At 37.1% G+C, this 17326-nt stretch overlaps 1 protein-coding gene across 2 annotated transcripts in view; it reads right to left on the bottom strand.

Annotated features, from left to right (window-relative positions):
• Nucleotides 1-17326, bottom strand: part of CTNND2 (catenin delta 2) — a 633671-nt gene that overhangs the window by 500715 nt on the left and 115630 nt on the right. For both annotated transcript variants that reach the window (XM_066326477.1, XM_066326491.1), the window contains exon 2: nt 12655-12788. In XM_066326477.1, the coding sequence (XP_066182574.1) occupies nt 12655-12788 (134 nt within the window). The remainder of the gene's footprint in view (nt 1-12654; nt 12789-17326) is intronic.

The following is a 17326-nucleotide window of genomic DNA, read 5'->3' as shown; positions in this document are numbered from 1 at the left end:
ATTGAAACATTTTAAAATTTGCATGGTAATTTTTTATCTAAACCAATTAATATTGAACTTCAGGGAAAAAAGGCAGTATTAAACCACAACTGCAAGGACACACTGATGCCACCATTTGATGACTCTTTCAAGTAAATACATAGAAAACAAATTCTAAAAATAAACACATCCAACTAGGAAGGTCTATGTCAAGAATATTCAAATTAAAATCAGAATTATTTTAGTAGCTTGTGTATCTTTGTCAATGTTAATACAATCCTTTTCAATGGTAATCTGAAGATTTTCACTTTTCTTTAGTCAATCCATTCACACCTCACCACAATCACTGATGAGAGTTTATTTGCCTATTTCCTCATTTTCAAGTAATGAAGATTACCAATGCAGATTAAGGATCAAAGAAGCCAACTAAAAAAGAAAAAGAAAAATAAAGTTTCACAACATGGAAATCTTCACAAATATCTAAAATACTGAACAGAACAGACAAAAATTAATATTCTTTTTATTAAAGACTTTACTTCTCTGTATGCATACCTGTGCACTGCTACACTAAATAGAACCACTGAGTGTATTTAAAAAAAATGGTAAACATTGAGGTGTATAAGTTAGACCACAGTAAAGGGTGTAGTTGGCCTCATAAAATTAGTTAATTATACCTATAAATCCTGCATTATGGCTATAGATTAACAGCCTACCTTATTAAATATAAGGCAACAACAACAACAAATCAAAGGACTCTATATACCATTCAAATTTAGTGTAAGAAGCCATAAAGGTAGCTCTTTGCATGACCACAGATTAATTGGGAGGGAGTAGACAAAGTTGTCAACACAAGAAAATCAGAAGCAAAACCGTATGTGGTGGGGAGAACTGAGAAGAAAAAGTTTCACATGAATCTCACCATAGACAAAAATGATAAAAAAAAGAGGGAACACACTTGTTACTTTTCTGATAAACTGATCTCAGCCATACAGGTTTTTTAAAATCCTTTCATTCCAATGCATAAAGGAAACACAATTAAGTATGGCCTTTGCAAACCAAAGTGCAGTAAAACTAGTGACAATGTAAAGGTCCTCTCTCTCTCATACATAAACAATCTAGCAAAGACTTTAGGTATAGGACAATTTCTCATGCTAAATATGGAAATACAGCTGCATATCACTCACGCACCACTGCTGCAGAAAGAACTTTTTACTTGTGTTTATTTTTAAAAAATTTAGGAATAAACTGTAGTTCAGTTTCTAAAATTAAATGGAAAGCACTTAGTGGACTTCTCATCAGCCGTTAAATATTCATGTATTACTAAATAAATAAGTAATTTATTTAAGTTATTAACTTAGCTCTTTTGCATTTAGATAGGCGTCGCTGTGGCATATGCCATCCATTAATTTATATTTCTGTGTCTGACAGTGAATCTGGCAGGTGAAGCACAGCACTGGCAGCAATGCCAATTCAGAATCAGCCAACAGGCACTGGTTCAAGCCTCAGTTTTAGTGGCTATCAGATTTATCATGGACAACTGTTCAGGTTCCAACCGTTCAGCCCCTCTGCAGCCTCAGCATGACAAACCTCGAGGGTAAATGCTGGTGCCTTTTGGCTGTGGGGGGTGTTTCGGCAAATCCTTACAGCCTGTGGTCTGTACCCCTACTAACAATGCTTCTCAACCCAAAATGCACCACAGTGGGACAATCAGTTCCACTTTCAGAGACTGAGGTGCTTGCCTAGTGTTGCACCAGGTTCCATGATACATTTGTTGTGCACATAGGATGAAAATTAATTGCTAATTTATTCTCAAGAATTTATTCACTGTTTATATAACCCTTTAAGGACTCGTACAGATTGTGAAAATGACATAATTTTTGGATTTTTAAAGCTCCAGCACCACAGAGAGGGGTCAAGGATTTCGGAATGGTGCCCATGCACACGTAGCCAACAGAGCTGCTCCTAACTCCATTCCTGTGGTTGTAGCCATACAGAAAACACAACCTATTCCAGGTTTTTCCATGCCTGAAAATTTTTAGCCAGCAGAACAGCATCTTGGAGCTGTAGCATGCAGCTACCTTACTCCATGGCAAGAATGAGTACTGTTTGGCTGGTCCCTGACGTATTTTGTGCTAAACAAAGTCTAATCCAAAGAATCACAGTGCAGGATACAGAAAACATGCAGTAAGAGAAATAGTATCCTCTATTTTCTAAGATCTGAAACAAACAGAACAGTATAAAATGTCTTGGAACAAGCTTTCTTGTGCAAGGACTGCTTTGTGAAATAAAAATAGAAGTTTTAAAAAACAAAATTAAAAAAGAGATCATTTAAGGAGTCTATTTCATCCCTCTAAACAAGATTAGTAATCCTGTAATAATTCAATATTACTAAATTCTAGAATGTCACAGTTTTGAAGATATTAATTAAACATGATCATGCTACTGGGTGACAGAGGAATGCAGTAGATCTTCCATTTCATCAAACCTACTACAAAGCCGAGAATTTCCAAGTGAATCTGCTGACTTATTATGAAGAATCAGCCCTATTTATAGCATCAGATGTACTTACCCTCAAGAGGTCTGTCAACAAAAGCTTCAAATAATGACCTAGATTGACAATGAGCTGAACAAAGACGGATCTAACTACGTACAGGAAAAATAAACAAGGAGGAAAAAAATCTGCAACCACTTTGAAACATGAAAACAGTATTTTCCAGGGGTACCAGCTGTAAAACCTAAAGCACCAAGGTACTTTAGAAAATAACAATATACTAAAAATATAAACAGGAATTAACCAAGATGTGTTGCTCTGCTGGAATCAGACAAGGAGTGAACAAAATATTTGCCACATTCAACGCAATATACAGTACAATTCTTAAACTGACTTATTTACATCAGGACTCTGAAGATTATGAAATATGTAGAAGCAAACAGATAAAGTCAGAAAATTGTCCCATTCTGTGCCTTTTTAAAAATTAGTTTTATAATTATTTTTAACCAAAAAAATCTGTTGAAAATTGCCTAGCTATGTGAACATGAACTACAAATTTTCTTGGATGAAGAGGCTGGTAATGGTATAGAAACAGCTCAATTTAAATCTTATTTACACAGTCAGGCACATAATTGCACTGTGTTACCGTTGGGGTAGATGGATAATCGTGACCATGGGATAACACTGCAACATGAATTGCAGGTTAGAGTGATGGAATACCACACTGAGCAGCAAAATGTCATTCCAGATTACTCAGATCATTATGTTGGAGGGCACTAGAAATCCAAGTAAGAAAGCTCAAAAGACAGGAGCTAGTAATGCAAAAGACATGGGACTGTCTGAAAAATGTAAAGAATAATGCTTTTTGAGAAGTCCAGGAAAAACAAATGTGGCAACTAAAGGAACAGAGGTGAAATTTGAGAAGTACAGCTCACATTTTGAAGCAACTAAGGAAACAAACTACAAACAGCTATTTGCTGTGTTACAATCTAGACTGAAGAAACTGAGGGAATACTAATAGAAGCAGAAGTTTTACTCTATATGCTGTCGAGTGAGAAGCAGTGGCAGGTTTTTGCTTACAAAAGTTGGTGTCACAAGGGATTATTACACAAAAAGGTACGTTTCTGCACAGGAGAAAACAAGATTTTCCAATCAGTTGTTGTAAAACAAGGAGCCAAAGAGCTTTAACAGATCAAACACAACCTCTCTCCACACAGCCCCCTACACACTTGCTTAGGCACCCACAATGAAGGATGGAAGAGATAAATAGAGGCTACATGACCTGAAGGCCCAGGGGAGAATAATGGCATGATTGATCACAAACTCTGACAAGGAAGCCAGACTCATCTCCCTGCCAAGGGAAACCCAAGGGTGCCTTTGTTTTAGACAAACTGACTGTATCAGCAAAGTATTTCTACTGTTTGCCTAAGTGCCTGTCCCTGAATGAAAGGAATGTAGACCCAGAGCAAAACAAAACCAGTTTCAGGGGTTGAGTTAGTTTTAGCTTCCGGTTAAAATAACAAAACTTCTGTATGTACTGGATCTGCTTATAAATTTCTATCCTATAGCTCTAATCAAGGCTATCTTTTACTCATATAGCTGTAATAGGTGTTCAGATTATTGCTCTATGCTTTTCTGCATAGCCCAGCCGTGCCCTCAGCAAGTGACTTTGCCTGCTGTGATTCCGCCTACAGTGAGTGACTGATGAAGTCCCAATGCAACAGCAGACTGCAGGCAAGAGGGCTGAGCTGGGATACGTCTCCTGGGAGATCTGCCTCACTCCTCCGTGGTTGCCAGTCATGAGCTCCAGGCATGCAGGACAGCTCATGATATGGGACTCAGAGGGCGATGGAGGAAGGAATACAATCCCCACTGGGGAGCTCGCTGGAGAGCTTTATGTGAATTATATGGAACTCTTAATGAACCAAGCAACTCTCTTCTGAGAGAGAGTTGTGGCCTTCAACTGACTTCAACAAACACTTTCCTTTCTGGGGATTGGGAGATGCTCAGCACCATGGTGCTGAGCTTGTTCTAAATAATTAAATTCCGTTTATGTTGTATCAACTGCATGCTGCAATTGCTGCACTTCACCAACTCAGTTGTGATTTGAGTGAATTGTTGTATCACTTTCAAATCAAAATCTCCTGTAACTGCAAGTAACATGAAATTAATTAAACTTTTAACTATATATTAAAGAGTCTTCTACATGTATCAAAAAGAACATGGTCAAAAACTATTGCACTATGACAAGGTCTCAACAAGAAAAATAATTTAAGGTGCTATATAATCTCATAGCTGCCCCTTAAAAATTTACAATGAAACCTAATAGAAAATAAAAAGGAGAAAAATCTCTTCGGGCTTCAGGACTTGGATTTGCTCTCTGCATAGAAAAAGAAAACTCATTCATAAAGAGTAGCAAGGAACCCCCACAAAAAGTCTGGCTCCCCTATTAAGCATGTTATAGATTATATATCTAAAGCCTTCCTCCAAAGCAAAGTGAGTGATGTTTTACCCAAAATGCAATTTTAACACTGAGGAAAAGAATTATGAATTGAGCAACTAAGTTGTCTACAACTTTACTATGAATCTTCAAAGCTTTTTTTTGTTTGCTTGGGGTTTTTAAAGAGTAATGTCCTTTTGCTTGCCTTTTACCCCTTTACACTGGAAAGATCCTCATCAGAAGCAACCAGAATACAACAGAAATTTCAGAGATAAACATGTTTTCACCTCAGAGGAAGAAAAAAAGAGCGGTTTATGCTGCAATCAATTTATTATGTTATTCTAACCTGGTTTATTTTTACGACAACTCTGTAACTCACAGCCTAGGTCAAGGTTATTTTGGTAGTAATGTACCTTAACTCTGGAGGAGACTTAAGTTTAAACTTAGTTTAGCATTTGCTGGGTTCTAGTTTTCATGTATGGGAACAAACTAAATTGCAACTTATTTTATCAGAACACAACGTGCATAGAATTCAGCCTACCCCCGAAGTAGTTTTACCTAGAAATACAAAAGATTTAAACTATCCACATGAAGATATAGTTTTCTTTAGCAGTTAATGCATTGGGAGTAGAAAATAATATCATATGAGAAAACAGAAAGAGATGGGGAAACACAATAAAAGTAATAAAGTTTTCAAAATTACATATGAGGAACAAAAATTGCTAAATTAATTACAAAAATCAATTCTCCTTCAAAAATCCCATTTAAAATTTAAGTTTTAAGAGCAAACTGCATGAAAAATACTGGCAAGACAAGTGAAGAAAATGGGTCACTGTGGAATCTGGAAAGTGCTCTTTAGTGGGTTTTTTCATTTCCCAAGAAGACTGAAGAAATGAAAGCAATCACTAACTGAAGCCTACAGAGTTTTGCCTTTTAAAAGCACCTAATTTTCGCTGTAGAAAAGGTGTGGTGGTTTTGAACAACATGGAAATCCAGCCTCAAATATTCTCCATGCAAATGAGAATCACTGTTGATGGACATTGCCTAATTCATGCGTAGAAACAGAAAAATGCTGAAAACAGCTTAGATAATTAAACCTCATAAAGCTTGTAACTTGCTTTTAGAGAAAGAAAGAGTTGTGGGAGGCACACCGAAAACTTCCACCCCCCTATACAATTATATAGGCCTATTCAGTTGGACTTTCTGAGTAATTCCAAATATTACAGGAAAGCTGATTAAATTCATGGTCTAAAGTATATGCTTACAATAGCCCCATACTTTGTGAACAAGTTGACACATTGACCCAACTGCCCTTCACCAAAAGGGAAAGCAACACACTCCAATACCCCAAAGCTGCTATCTCATCTTTCATATTTCCAACCTACTCAAGCAGCATTCCCCATATGGCTGCAAAAGTACCTGTTTGCCAGAACAGAGGCAGATGTGTCAGAGCAGTAAAAGGCACAACTTTGACTTGCTTCTTGTAAGTTTTTTAAGCTCAGATCTCCCTCTCAAGTGACTTTGAGGTGAAATAAAGACTCTTTTCCACTACACTGGTTAAAAAAAGTTAGGATTAGGAGCGAAAATATTTTATGCTTAAAAAAACCCTAATGAATGATACCAGAGAGAAAGTACTCAACAGTCTTAGAAAGTTATAAATGTAATATGTTTAAATGTTAGAGACATAATATCATAAAATTTAAATTATGTTGGCATTGAGATCAATATTATTACTTTCATAGGGTATCTTTATTCCAAGATGGAAATTATTCCACTACTGGCAAAAAAATAAGCTAAAGCAGAAGTGCTTTTGGATTACCAAAAGTATGTTCATCTACTGGCTGCCTGATAAGAAAGGATACATTGCCTTTCTTTATGATGGCCTTTATTAATGCTTTAAATCAGCATTAGACTGAGCTGTGTCTAAGTGGCATTCTACCCAGCTCCTCTGAAATTCCTGGCTTTGAAATACTAATCTTTCAAAAATCAAAATAATATCATATTTGAGTCTAATTTTATTCTGATAATTAGCATTTTCTTCCCTGCCTTCAAAGATGGTTTTGCTGGGAGGATATATTGCCTCAATACTCTTCGATCATACTGAATCTCCACAGAAATGTTACTAGCTCATTTCAAACTCTCCCAAAAATGTTTTGGAATATCATTGCAGCTTTTTATCAGTGAAATAACTTTTAGTTTCTTCATACTGCATCTACTATGGCTCAGCATGCCTTTGGCATGATATAAGAGCTACAGGGCTCTGAACAGAAATAACTATTGCTTGTCTAGGTCTCCAGTGTCGCTCCTGAGGAGCTCTACACAAATACACTCATGGTTGCTCCAAAGAACTGCGTGAAAGCAGTCCCAGACTAAATTAAGAACCTGAGAATCTCATAGAGCAGGGTGGATAGTAGCTATATTAAATGATTTCTCTCTTCAACAGGCAATGAAATGGTGTTCTTCAAAACTTCTCCACACACCTTGCCATTTCCAGGAGCAGAGTTGTACATCTCAAAAGCAATTCCATTCAACCTGAAGATGTATCTGAGAAGCACCAGCTGTACTCTGAGGCTTCCTATTTCAATAATGTGTTGGTCCATTCAGCAATTTAGAAGCATATCCACTGCACAGACCTGTGCTATTCTAGAGCTTATCATAAACTGGGTCCAGGTCTTGTTTTAAATCAATATATTAATGAAAACAGAAGAGGAATATATCTCTCGAATATTTTAAAACCCAACTGGAAACAAGGGACTTCTATAACTAAGGAAGTGAATATATTGGCATGCTACTTAAGAGACATTATGAAAGAAGTATCTATTGCTGGAATATAATTAGCATGGGTTTGAAATAGAGCCACAAGGACTTTTAAAGGCAGAAACAGAGCCCGCTGTTTGAGGGGAAGCAAGACATGAATATATCATAATTGAACCTATTTAGAAAACCTGCTGAACACTTGATACTACTAGAGTAATTGCTAGTACCCATAAGGCAAGAATGGGGTTTTATTTTGGTGAATATTACATACTACAATATGGCATTCCCATTATATTAGGGAAAACAGTGCATATGTCATCCTGTAGTCAGATTTGAGGGCCCAAAACTTGGATGACTCTATGAAATGTCATGATCTGCTGGTCAGACTAGATGATTTCACATCTCTTCTGACTTAAGGCCCTAAAAAATAGTCCGAATTGAAACATCCATCGAGATATGTGATTTTTTTTCTAAAACTTCAATCATGATATAAACACACAAGCAACACAACCCGGCAGAGCAAAGAAAATAATCTTTGAACTTCTACAGCCATTTCTACAGCCATATCTGCAGTTTTACTTACATGTACCTATATAGGATGTTCATGGCATACATAAACCTGCTTCCAAAGTGTACTAACACCTAATGCAAAAGTCTACTTAAGTCAGATATACTGCCCTTATTTAATACTGATATGAATAGTAACACTTCATAATTATTGCCCTGTATGTGATTTTTAATATAGTTTCAAATCATAATTTTTTGAAAAACAATTAGCTTTCTTGTGGAAAAACATAGTAAATATTAAAAGCAACATAGTTCATTTTAGGAAAAAAAAATGCATCTTACAAAGCCAAACAATCCAACCCAAAAAGCCAAAACCAAAAGCAACCAGCTTTGGCTAAAAGCCATATTTCTGTATTCTCTGGAATTAGCAGCATGATTTAAAGAACATATCAACCCCTACTTATTTGAAGCGTATGAGAAATATTTCAAAAGGATTAGTCAAAATGTTTTTCTCGAAAGGGCGAAATGAAGACAGGCAACTGGAATACCCTTATTCGAAATAGGTATGTATAAAAAGGATTCAAAAGAAATATTAAATATTGGCACAGCCTATTCTTTGTGTAAGTTTTCCAGAAGTGAAAGCTGTTCTTTGAAACTGCTAAGATGTTAAAGGAATCTAGAGCCACAAAGAAAATAAAAGAGATGCATGATACTATTTCTGAGTTGAAAATAGCTGTCCAAACTTCAGGATGGATCTTACTCTTAGGAAATTAGTATTATCTCATCTTTTCCAAGTGTTTCTATAAAAACAAAATCTGCCAAAACAAGCCTCTGCTAGGTCACTACAGTCCTCCTCAGCTTCCAAGGGAGCAGTTTTCTGTATGCCAAGAACCAAAATACTGTGAACCACATATGTCTGGAGACTTCCAGGAAGAGCATCAGCTTCATTACATATTTACTCAAAAGGCTCCCCAGCAGCTATTTCCACCTTCAAAAGAGCATCATCAGTAGCTCCCTTCCCAGGATGGTTTTTAACAAGTGGGCTCAGAAGTCTCTTTTGCAGGTGGCAATTCCCAGTCAGCAGCACATCATACTTTTTGCAGAACTAGTTGCATCTATCACATATATTCTCACAAATTAGGAGTCCTGATATCTCACTTTTTTTTTTTTTTTTTAAGGTTTTTCCCCATATTTACAGATACAAAACCAGATGACAAAGCACAAAAAGAAATGGCCTTATGTTTTCTAAAACCTATGAAGCATAGGGCCAAAGGTGTTTGCCAGTATACCATAAGAAAGAAAAAAAATTCCTTCTTCACACATTTTATACAGCATGGAAAACTGAAATTATGTCTTTATTGATTGATTTCTCTTTAAAGAATTTGAGAGAATCTGTCTAAAAAACCACAAGCAAACAAAGTCCACACAAAAACCCCCAAAACAACAGCTTTCATTTTCACAGAAGTTATTTACTGTTTCTCTTCATAAGGACTGCTCAAAACCAGCTAAGCCATAGGTCATTGCCTGGCATCTCCTGGCTTCTTAGACACATGGTGAAGGATTCTGACCTTGCCTGCAGCAGTGCTGTCTAACCTCAAGAAAGTAAGCAGCAAGGGATAAAGAATGGATTCATGTTCCATATCTATCAGTTCTGAATAGCATCTCTGAAGTCTGAAGCCCAAAAGTGAATCAGCATGCTTCACTGGAAAAGCATAAATGAAATGGCCTATGTTTTTAAACAATGAGTTCTACATTTGCATTTCTCAAAATCAACCTAACTCTTCAACAGCAAAATACAGGTTTCTATTTCTCTTTTGACAGATACCCTCAGCTTGAAAAGCATGTGGATAAATCTTCTGATTGAGTCATGACACTTACATGTGTCACTTTACATCTGATATATTGACCACAATTTTTTGCCCCAATAAACTTTTTAGACCAAATAAATCAGTTCCTCAAAACATGACAGCACAGGGATATGAGTTTTTCAAACTAAGCACAGCAAAACTTTGAATTTTCTGAATATATCATTTATGTTTCACATAGGAGATTTAAGCAAAGCAAATAAATACAACATTTATTAGTATTTCTCTGCGCCATTCATGTATCCTGCCCTCCTCAAAGATTGCAAACACTTATTATTTTTTCAGTATCATAGACACCATAGTCTACTCTGCTGCCATCACTCAGTGACAATCTATTTTATGAGAAGTAACACATCAAGTTACCCCAAGTGTTCCAAAAGAAAAAAAAAAATGCAAGGAAACCTTTTAAAGCTAAGCATTGGCACAGAAAAAGAGGATGTAATATACTTGATTTGTTGAAAACCACCTTAATTGTGATTGATATGTTGAAAAACACCTTAATTTCTCTATAGTAGCAGTACTTTCAAACAATTGTATCTGTTTAACTCTAGTTATATTTTTAGCTACAAATCAAAGAGCATATAGAGCAAAATCACATACCAGACATTTCCTTCTTCTAAAAAGCAGGTGGCAACCCATTTGAACAATCAGTTAGAAACTTAACTTCATTAATCCCATAATGAAGAATCAATGCAATGTACTTCATCTATCTGAAGCACAAGATTGTGGCATTACCTAGAATTTTTCCAACAGAACATTAAATAATGGAAGTGCGTCAAAACACATAATCTTGTGGGGAAAAGAAAAGGACCAAAAGCAGGTTTGGGTGGTTGGGCTTTTGGGGCTTTTTTTGTTTGTTTTTGTGGTTTTGTGGGGGTTTTGTGGGGGTTTTTGAGGGAAGATGATTATGATGATGATTATTTTGTGGTTTTATTATTATTATTATGGCTTGTTTTTGAGCTTAGTACAGTCTTCCAGCTTCAAGACAGGTCTGACTAGAGATACCCATCAAGAAACAAATTTACTTCAGAGAACACCTGTTAAATTTTGGTACCTTGTACCACAATAGTTCAAGACATTATCTTTTAGTCAGCAGTACCTTAGGTTAGCTGGCCATGCTGCTCTTGGTGATAAGTGGATGCAAACTACTTTATTACAGGCTCCTTTCTGCTGTGGTTCACAGAAATCAGAAATAACTTTGCTAATATATTACTGCTTGAAATCCAGTGAATTCAGCAACAAATCCCTCTGGTACTCAATTAATAGCTTTATGAGGGTGGGAAGTTCGTTTGTAAAACACATAACCAGGTATAAACTAGTGAACATCACAACACCAAACAGCAGAGACTCTTGTCACTATTCCACACCGCGACATGCAGATACATCTTCTGTGTACACTTTTTCTGTATCAGACAGCCAAAAAGAAAGGCAGGTATTTTTCTACAAAACAATGCAGTGACACAGGCTGAAACACTGGTACATGCCCAAGAAATATTATTGACATGGAAGACAATACAAACATCTAAACCATGGGCAATTTTAAATTCCAAAGATCTGCCATAATCTCAAGCAAAACTCCACATTATAACATTTCTTTTCTGCACTCCTCTTTTCAGGACAGAAAATACGACTGACCTCTAACACCCCAAAAAGAGAACTGGCACATACAGCAAAAAACACCAGTGAAGAGCGATGTCATAATTTTTATAAAATCTCTATGACTTCAAGAGCTATTATTAATCCACTGCTGAGAGATATCATAAGCTGAATTCATGCACTAATTTAAATCAAGAAGCAGTAAATGTCTTTGGCAGGCAAAGATCAGTACTTGATAAAGGAAGAACCAATTGTCCCACCTTCAGCAAAAAACCAGCAGCCTAAAAGTAACTGATTTTAATGTCTGTCTTTGGAAATCCTGTTGATGCTGTTGAACCAAAGGGGTAGTGACAGAGACCAATTGCTTGCATTAACTGAAATATTAACCATCTCCTAATATACGAAAAGACTTTAGAAGGAAAATCTCTGACATTCAGCCTACAAAAATTTATATTAAAATGTCCAAACCTGCCTTGCTAGCATCAAGCAGACAGATCATCACAATGAAGACCTTTTCTGTTCAAATTTCTAATATTTTGGTTTTAATCATTCAAAACTAAGTGCCTCTATCTATACCTAGTTTTGCCTTGAAATAATCTCGCATCAGGTTTTACACAAAACCCCTAGAAACATGTTTATAAATTTTAAAATCCTAGGGCTCTTACTAATCCTTTAAAAATTCTACAAAAGCACAACTTCTCCGCAATTCATTTGTCCATAATGATTACATGCCATGCCTGTAACTCCACATGGAGACTGCCAACAATAACAGGAGAGAGATCAGAAAATTACCATCCAAAGAGTGAAAGTGGAGAATAAATGAGTAATTCAATTAAATGATATTAAATTTACTGTAGGAAAGCTTACAGAAGTATACTAAGACATGAGGAAATGGTCAACATTCTTTGCAATATGCATTTCTGAACTAAATTATTCAGATACCAGCTATGAAATATTTGTAACAAAACCTCAGTAAATCATACTATTGTTTTCTAGTTACAGATGCATCACTTGCCTACCTGTTCTTTGACTGAAGCTAGAATGGCAGAGGTTGTCTCAGTTTCAGATCCATCACCATTGGATGTGTTCAACACAGGACTAAGGGAACTTGTCTTGTCAGAAGACGAGGGCTGGTCTGGAACAGGCATAGTTTCTGCAGGTCATGGAAAAATTAAAAAAAAAAAAATTGGGTTTGTTATTAGAAACCTGATAAATACCAGACTCATCATATACATAGAAGAATAGTAACACTCATTTAAAGTAAAAATTATAAAATTTGCTTCTGTTCTTTACTGCAGAATATATCACTTATTTAAAACATAAAAAATTTCTGAATTAACAAAAATAAATTATCTCCCAGTTTTACTCTGAAATAGTTACCATCAGTACATTTGGGAGGATTCAAATAATTTATAGCTGTGATTTTTGTATAGTACTCCAGTTGCAGCATGCAGCATAAAATTATAGTATCATGAAAGTAATGAATCATGAAACATTTTGTGAACAGAAAACCAACAAATGATACATGAGAGAAATACAAACTATCTAGTGTTTACTTGCTAACACACATGTTTATTTAACATGCATTATATTTCAAGCCTAGGTATTTTTCATGCCCTTTCTTCTAGTCTAGAAGGTGATTTTGACAACATTTTATCTGAGTATCTCAGTATTTTTATGAAAAAGAGCACCAGTTGTTAAGCCAGTTTTGAGACCTCTTACAAAAAAAAAAAAAAAAAAGAAGGAAAAAAGAAGAATCTCTAGCATTTGAAGGCACTTGTAGCATTTCTTTTCAGAGGGCAAACCAGTAGTGTCAATGTGGAATCTTTCCAAAGGATAAGCTCTAGTGCAGTATCTCTGTTTAAATGTCACCACAGGCACATCTCCAGAGGCAGACATGTTGTGCCACGTTCCAGAAGTAAAGCTTGCATGGTTACACGCAGGCACAACAGGATAAAATCATGCTCAGCTCACGGGCTGCCAGCTGGATGGGCCTCCTAAAGAGCAGTGGGGATATTCAGAGCAGTCACCATCAGAAGTAAAACTCCTGCCTTGGCTCTATTCTGCTAAAATATATAATAAAACTTTTTCTGGAAGAAGTGAGAAGACTGAAAACAGTAGGAAAGCATAGCTGGTAAAAGCAAATATAGAATTCAATACACAGACCAAGCATCCCTGCATCAGTCTGCCATGGAAATTAGCGCTCCAAAAGAAGGGAAGATGACATCCTATAAAGCTTTGTTTCTGAAGCCTCAGTGCTGCCCAAGAAGACACAGCCCAGCTGGGTAGCATTTTTCCAAAGCTTCCCAAAGCTCAAGACACTGGCATACATATGCAAGACAAAAACATGAAAACACAGATTATTCATAAAAAAAGACAGTTACTTGTTAGAAAAAGAAAAAAAAAAACAACCTCCCTAAATTTCAGGCTAGATTACTTTATACACTGAAGAATGTGATTATATATCATTTTAATTAAAGAAGCTACATATTTTCATATAGCTTATTTCTCATAAGCAAATCTCACTGACAATGGTAAATACCAAATCTTCAGCTCTGGTAATATCCTTGCTCCATACACAAACACTATTTGAAGTTAAACTAGAAAACCTTGGGGAGCATACCTGCCTTCTTCTATCACAAGCAGACTGAACAAAACTTCTAGTCAATTCCAAGACCTCAGTCTAAAAGGACTTCTTGAACTACATTTTCTTGGGGTTTTCAAAGAAAAAAAAAAAAAAAAAAAAAAAAAAACAAAAAACAAAAACAAAAAAAAAAAAAAAAACCCCAAAACACCACCAGCTTCTGTTATAAGAATTTAACTAGTTTGTGAAGTACAACTAAACTTGCTGCTGTCTTGCAAAGTATCACTGAAAAGACACCTAGGCACACACATATAAATCTTTATTCTTAGTTACCCTGCTTTCAAACAATCAAGTTATTTTATTTTCTTAAGAAATCAATAGTTACATTATGGTAATAGAAACAAAAGTAGCTTTCTTTTTGGTGCGGCAATTTAAATACAAAAATATTACAAATGGCCTACTAATTGATTTTGTTGCCTAATCGTTAATTCTGCAGAGTGATATTTGCAGAAATCACTGGGATGCCACACTCCTCGCCATCAGCTCCGTAGTCAGTGGATTCTGAACGAGACCACGGGGCCAAGCACATGAGGAAGGCCAAGCGCAGCAGCCCTGCCTCCCTGGCATACACTGGCTCCAGGTGCCGGGAAGCCGTGCTTCCTGCTCGGGCCAGCTCACCGGGGAAACACTGCAACAGCATGAGGCTCAAAGAACCGCATCCCGACTATGCACTGGGCTGGCAAGAAACACCGGAGCTGTGAAGTGTTCCCAGGCGCCCCGGCCGAGAGCAGCCCCGCCGCTGCATCCCGCTTTCCCCGCGGCGGTGAGGAGGCTCCCAGGGAAAAGCCCCTTTGTCCGCCCGGCTCATCCCAGGGCGGCCTGAGCCCCGCGGGAGCCTCTGCGGAACCGGCCGTGCACAAACACTCGCCCGAGGAGGTCAAACCCAGCAAAGTAAAGGAGGCTGGGAGTCCGGAGCTACGCAAAATGCTTGCCCTAGCGCAAGCGCTCCGGAATATTTAACGTGTGTTTTGAGAGCGGCTGCAAGGCTGCGTGGCCGAGGGAAGCTGCTCTGCGACCAAAAAGATGCTACTGGCAGGACACCAACAGTTTATGTGAGTTCAAAACAATTACATCCATGAGACACAGGCAGCGACTGCCTGCTGCTATTGGTAACTTCTTCTTGGGCTAAATTCAATTTCAGTACATTTTAATTTATAGGCCGTAAGTTTTTCTAACCTCTTTGTTTTCACCAAAAACCCACTTCAAATAACTGATTTAGCAACCTACATTTGCAAGCATCAGTTTAAATGGAAAAAAAAAAAATCTGATTCCACAGTCAACTACTGCCATAAATTGTACTTGTTCAAACAGACTCAATATCTGGACAGTAGCTGACATTCTGCAAATACTGTATATTTCTATAATTTTTAAAAAATATATAGATATTAAAAGAGGGGGGAAGAAAACTATAAAAAGGCATGCCCTCTTCATCTAGAAACAGAGAAATCAAAATAAATGTCTCTGACATTAAAAGGAATGTTTTGTGCCCCTATCAAAATATTTCTTCTGGACAGAGAATATAATTTCAAACATCTATCACAGGAGTTCAGTTTATTACTACAGTTCTTCAAGGGCAAAGATTGCAGCCAATAGTTCTTAGTAGGCCAATATCCCTGGACGTAGAGCTTTGTGATATCCAGGTGAACTGTTAATGTTATAGACTCTAACAGTTATTTTTTTCATTACTTAAATTTGTAGGAGAAATACCATAGTCAAAGGAAATACAGAATGAATTTTAACAAGCAACAGAAACACTGCTGTACAGATTAAAAAAACAAAAACAACCACAAAAAACCCTCCCACAACCCCCCCCCAAAACCAAAACAAAACCAAAAAAACCACACCAAAAAACCAACGTGATTCAGCAACATGAAACAGCGTTTCAATAGCAAACACCAACATAGCAAGCACTCACATTTGCACATCTGTTCAGAGATGAACTTTTAATTTAGCTCAGTCTTCAGCATAAGAAATTGGATATTCTTAGGTTTCAGTGAGACTTAAAACTGCTAGTACTTTAGAATTACAAAAAATGTGGTTGAAATGAGCCTCTGCACCCCTAGCCCACTAGCAAATCTCTAGACAAGGCATATTCTTTCCTGTCATTCCACACATTTAACACACAGAATCAGTCCAGCACAGCGTCTCTCACTGCAGCCTCTCTTAGCCACCTCCCTCTGCTCCAGGCTGCACTGGCCTTATCAGTAGAAAACTTGCTTTGCTGTTTAATATAATACATTTAATCTCCCTGTTTCCTCCACTGTTCAGCATGGGCACAAGAAAGCTAATAATTCCATCAGATGTCTTCAAAAAAGCATTTTCTCACCTAATGATAATGACCACAGTACCTTTCCTTCTTCTCTGGCTTTCCTTCCCTGAAAAAACCCAGCCCAATCCTTTCCATTTTTCTTCCTAAAATAAGTTGGCTGATAGCTTTTTCACCCACACTCCTGGGAACTTAGCACCAAAAACAAAGGGAAAATTAGAGGGAGTACAAGAAGAAAACTAAAAGCTAAGCAGCCTAACAGAGTACACCATAGCTGAGAAACTACTAGAAGTAAATTGGCTACATTTCATTTCCAGAACGGCAACACTATTTTCTATCTGTGCCACAAAAACACAGATGAAATTCTGTAAGTCAGAGCATATACATGCTCCTGAGAGAACCGAATTAAAATCTTAGACGATCATAGACAGATGAACAGAAAAATACTACCAGCCTTTTGGGAACATACTGGGAAGCCAGACATAAATAATTCATGGCTTCCCATGTTCCAAAGCGCTGGCAAAATTCTGTCTGGAGTTTGACCCTTTACATTTTTTTTTTTCCCCTGTCTTTCTAAGAGCATCTAAAAACTTTATCTCAACTTAACATTAAAAAACAAACAAACAAAACAAAACAAACAAACAAAAAAACGACACCTAAACCCCAACCAACAGTCCAAGGCAGCCAAGGGCACCCTGGTCTGTACCAGCAATGGGACCAGGGCAGGGATTGTCACCCTGTACTGGGCACGGCTGAGGGCACCACGAATCCCGTGTTCAGT

The sequence above is a fragment of the Sylvia atricapilla genome, chromosome 1 (genome assembly GCF_009819655.1).
Source record: "Sylvia atricapilla isolate bSylAtr1 chromosome 1, bSylAtr1.pri, whole genome shotgun sequence".
Lineage (NCBI taxonomy): Eukaryota > Metazoa > Chordata > Aves > Passeriformes > Sylviidae > Sylvia > Sylvia atricapilla.
The sequence above is the reverse complement of the archived record's forward strand: the minus strand, read 5'-3'. Positions and strand labels throughout refer to the sequence as shown.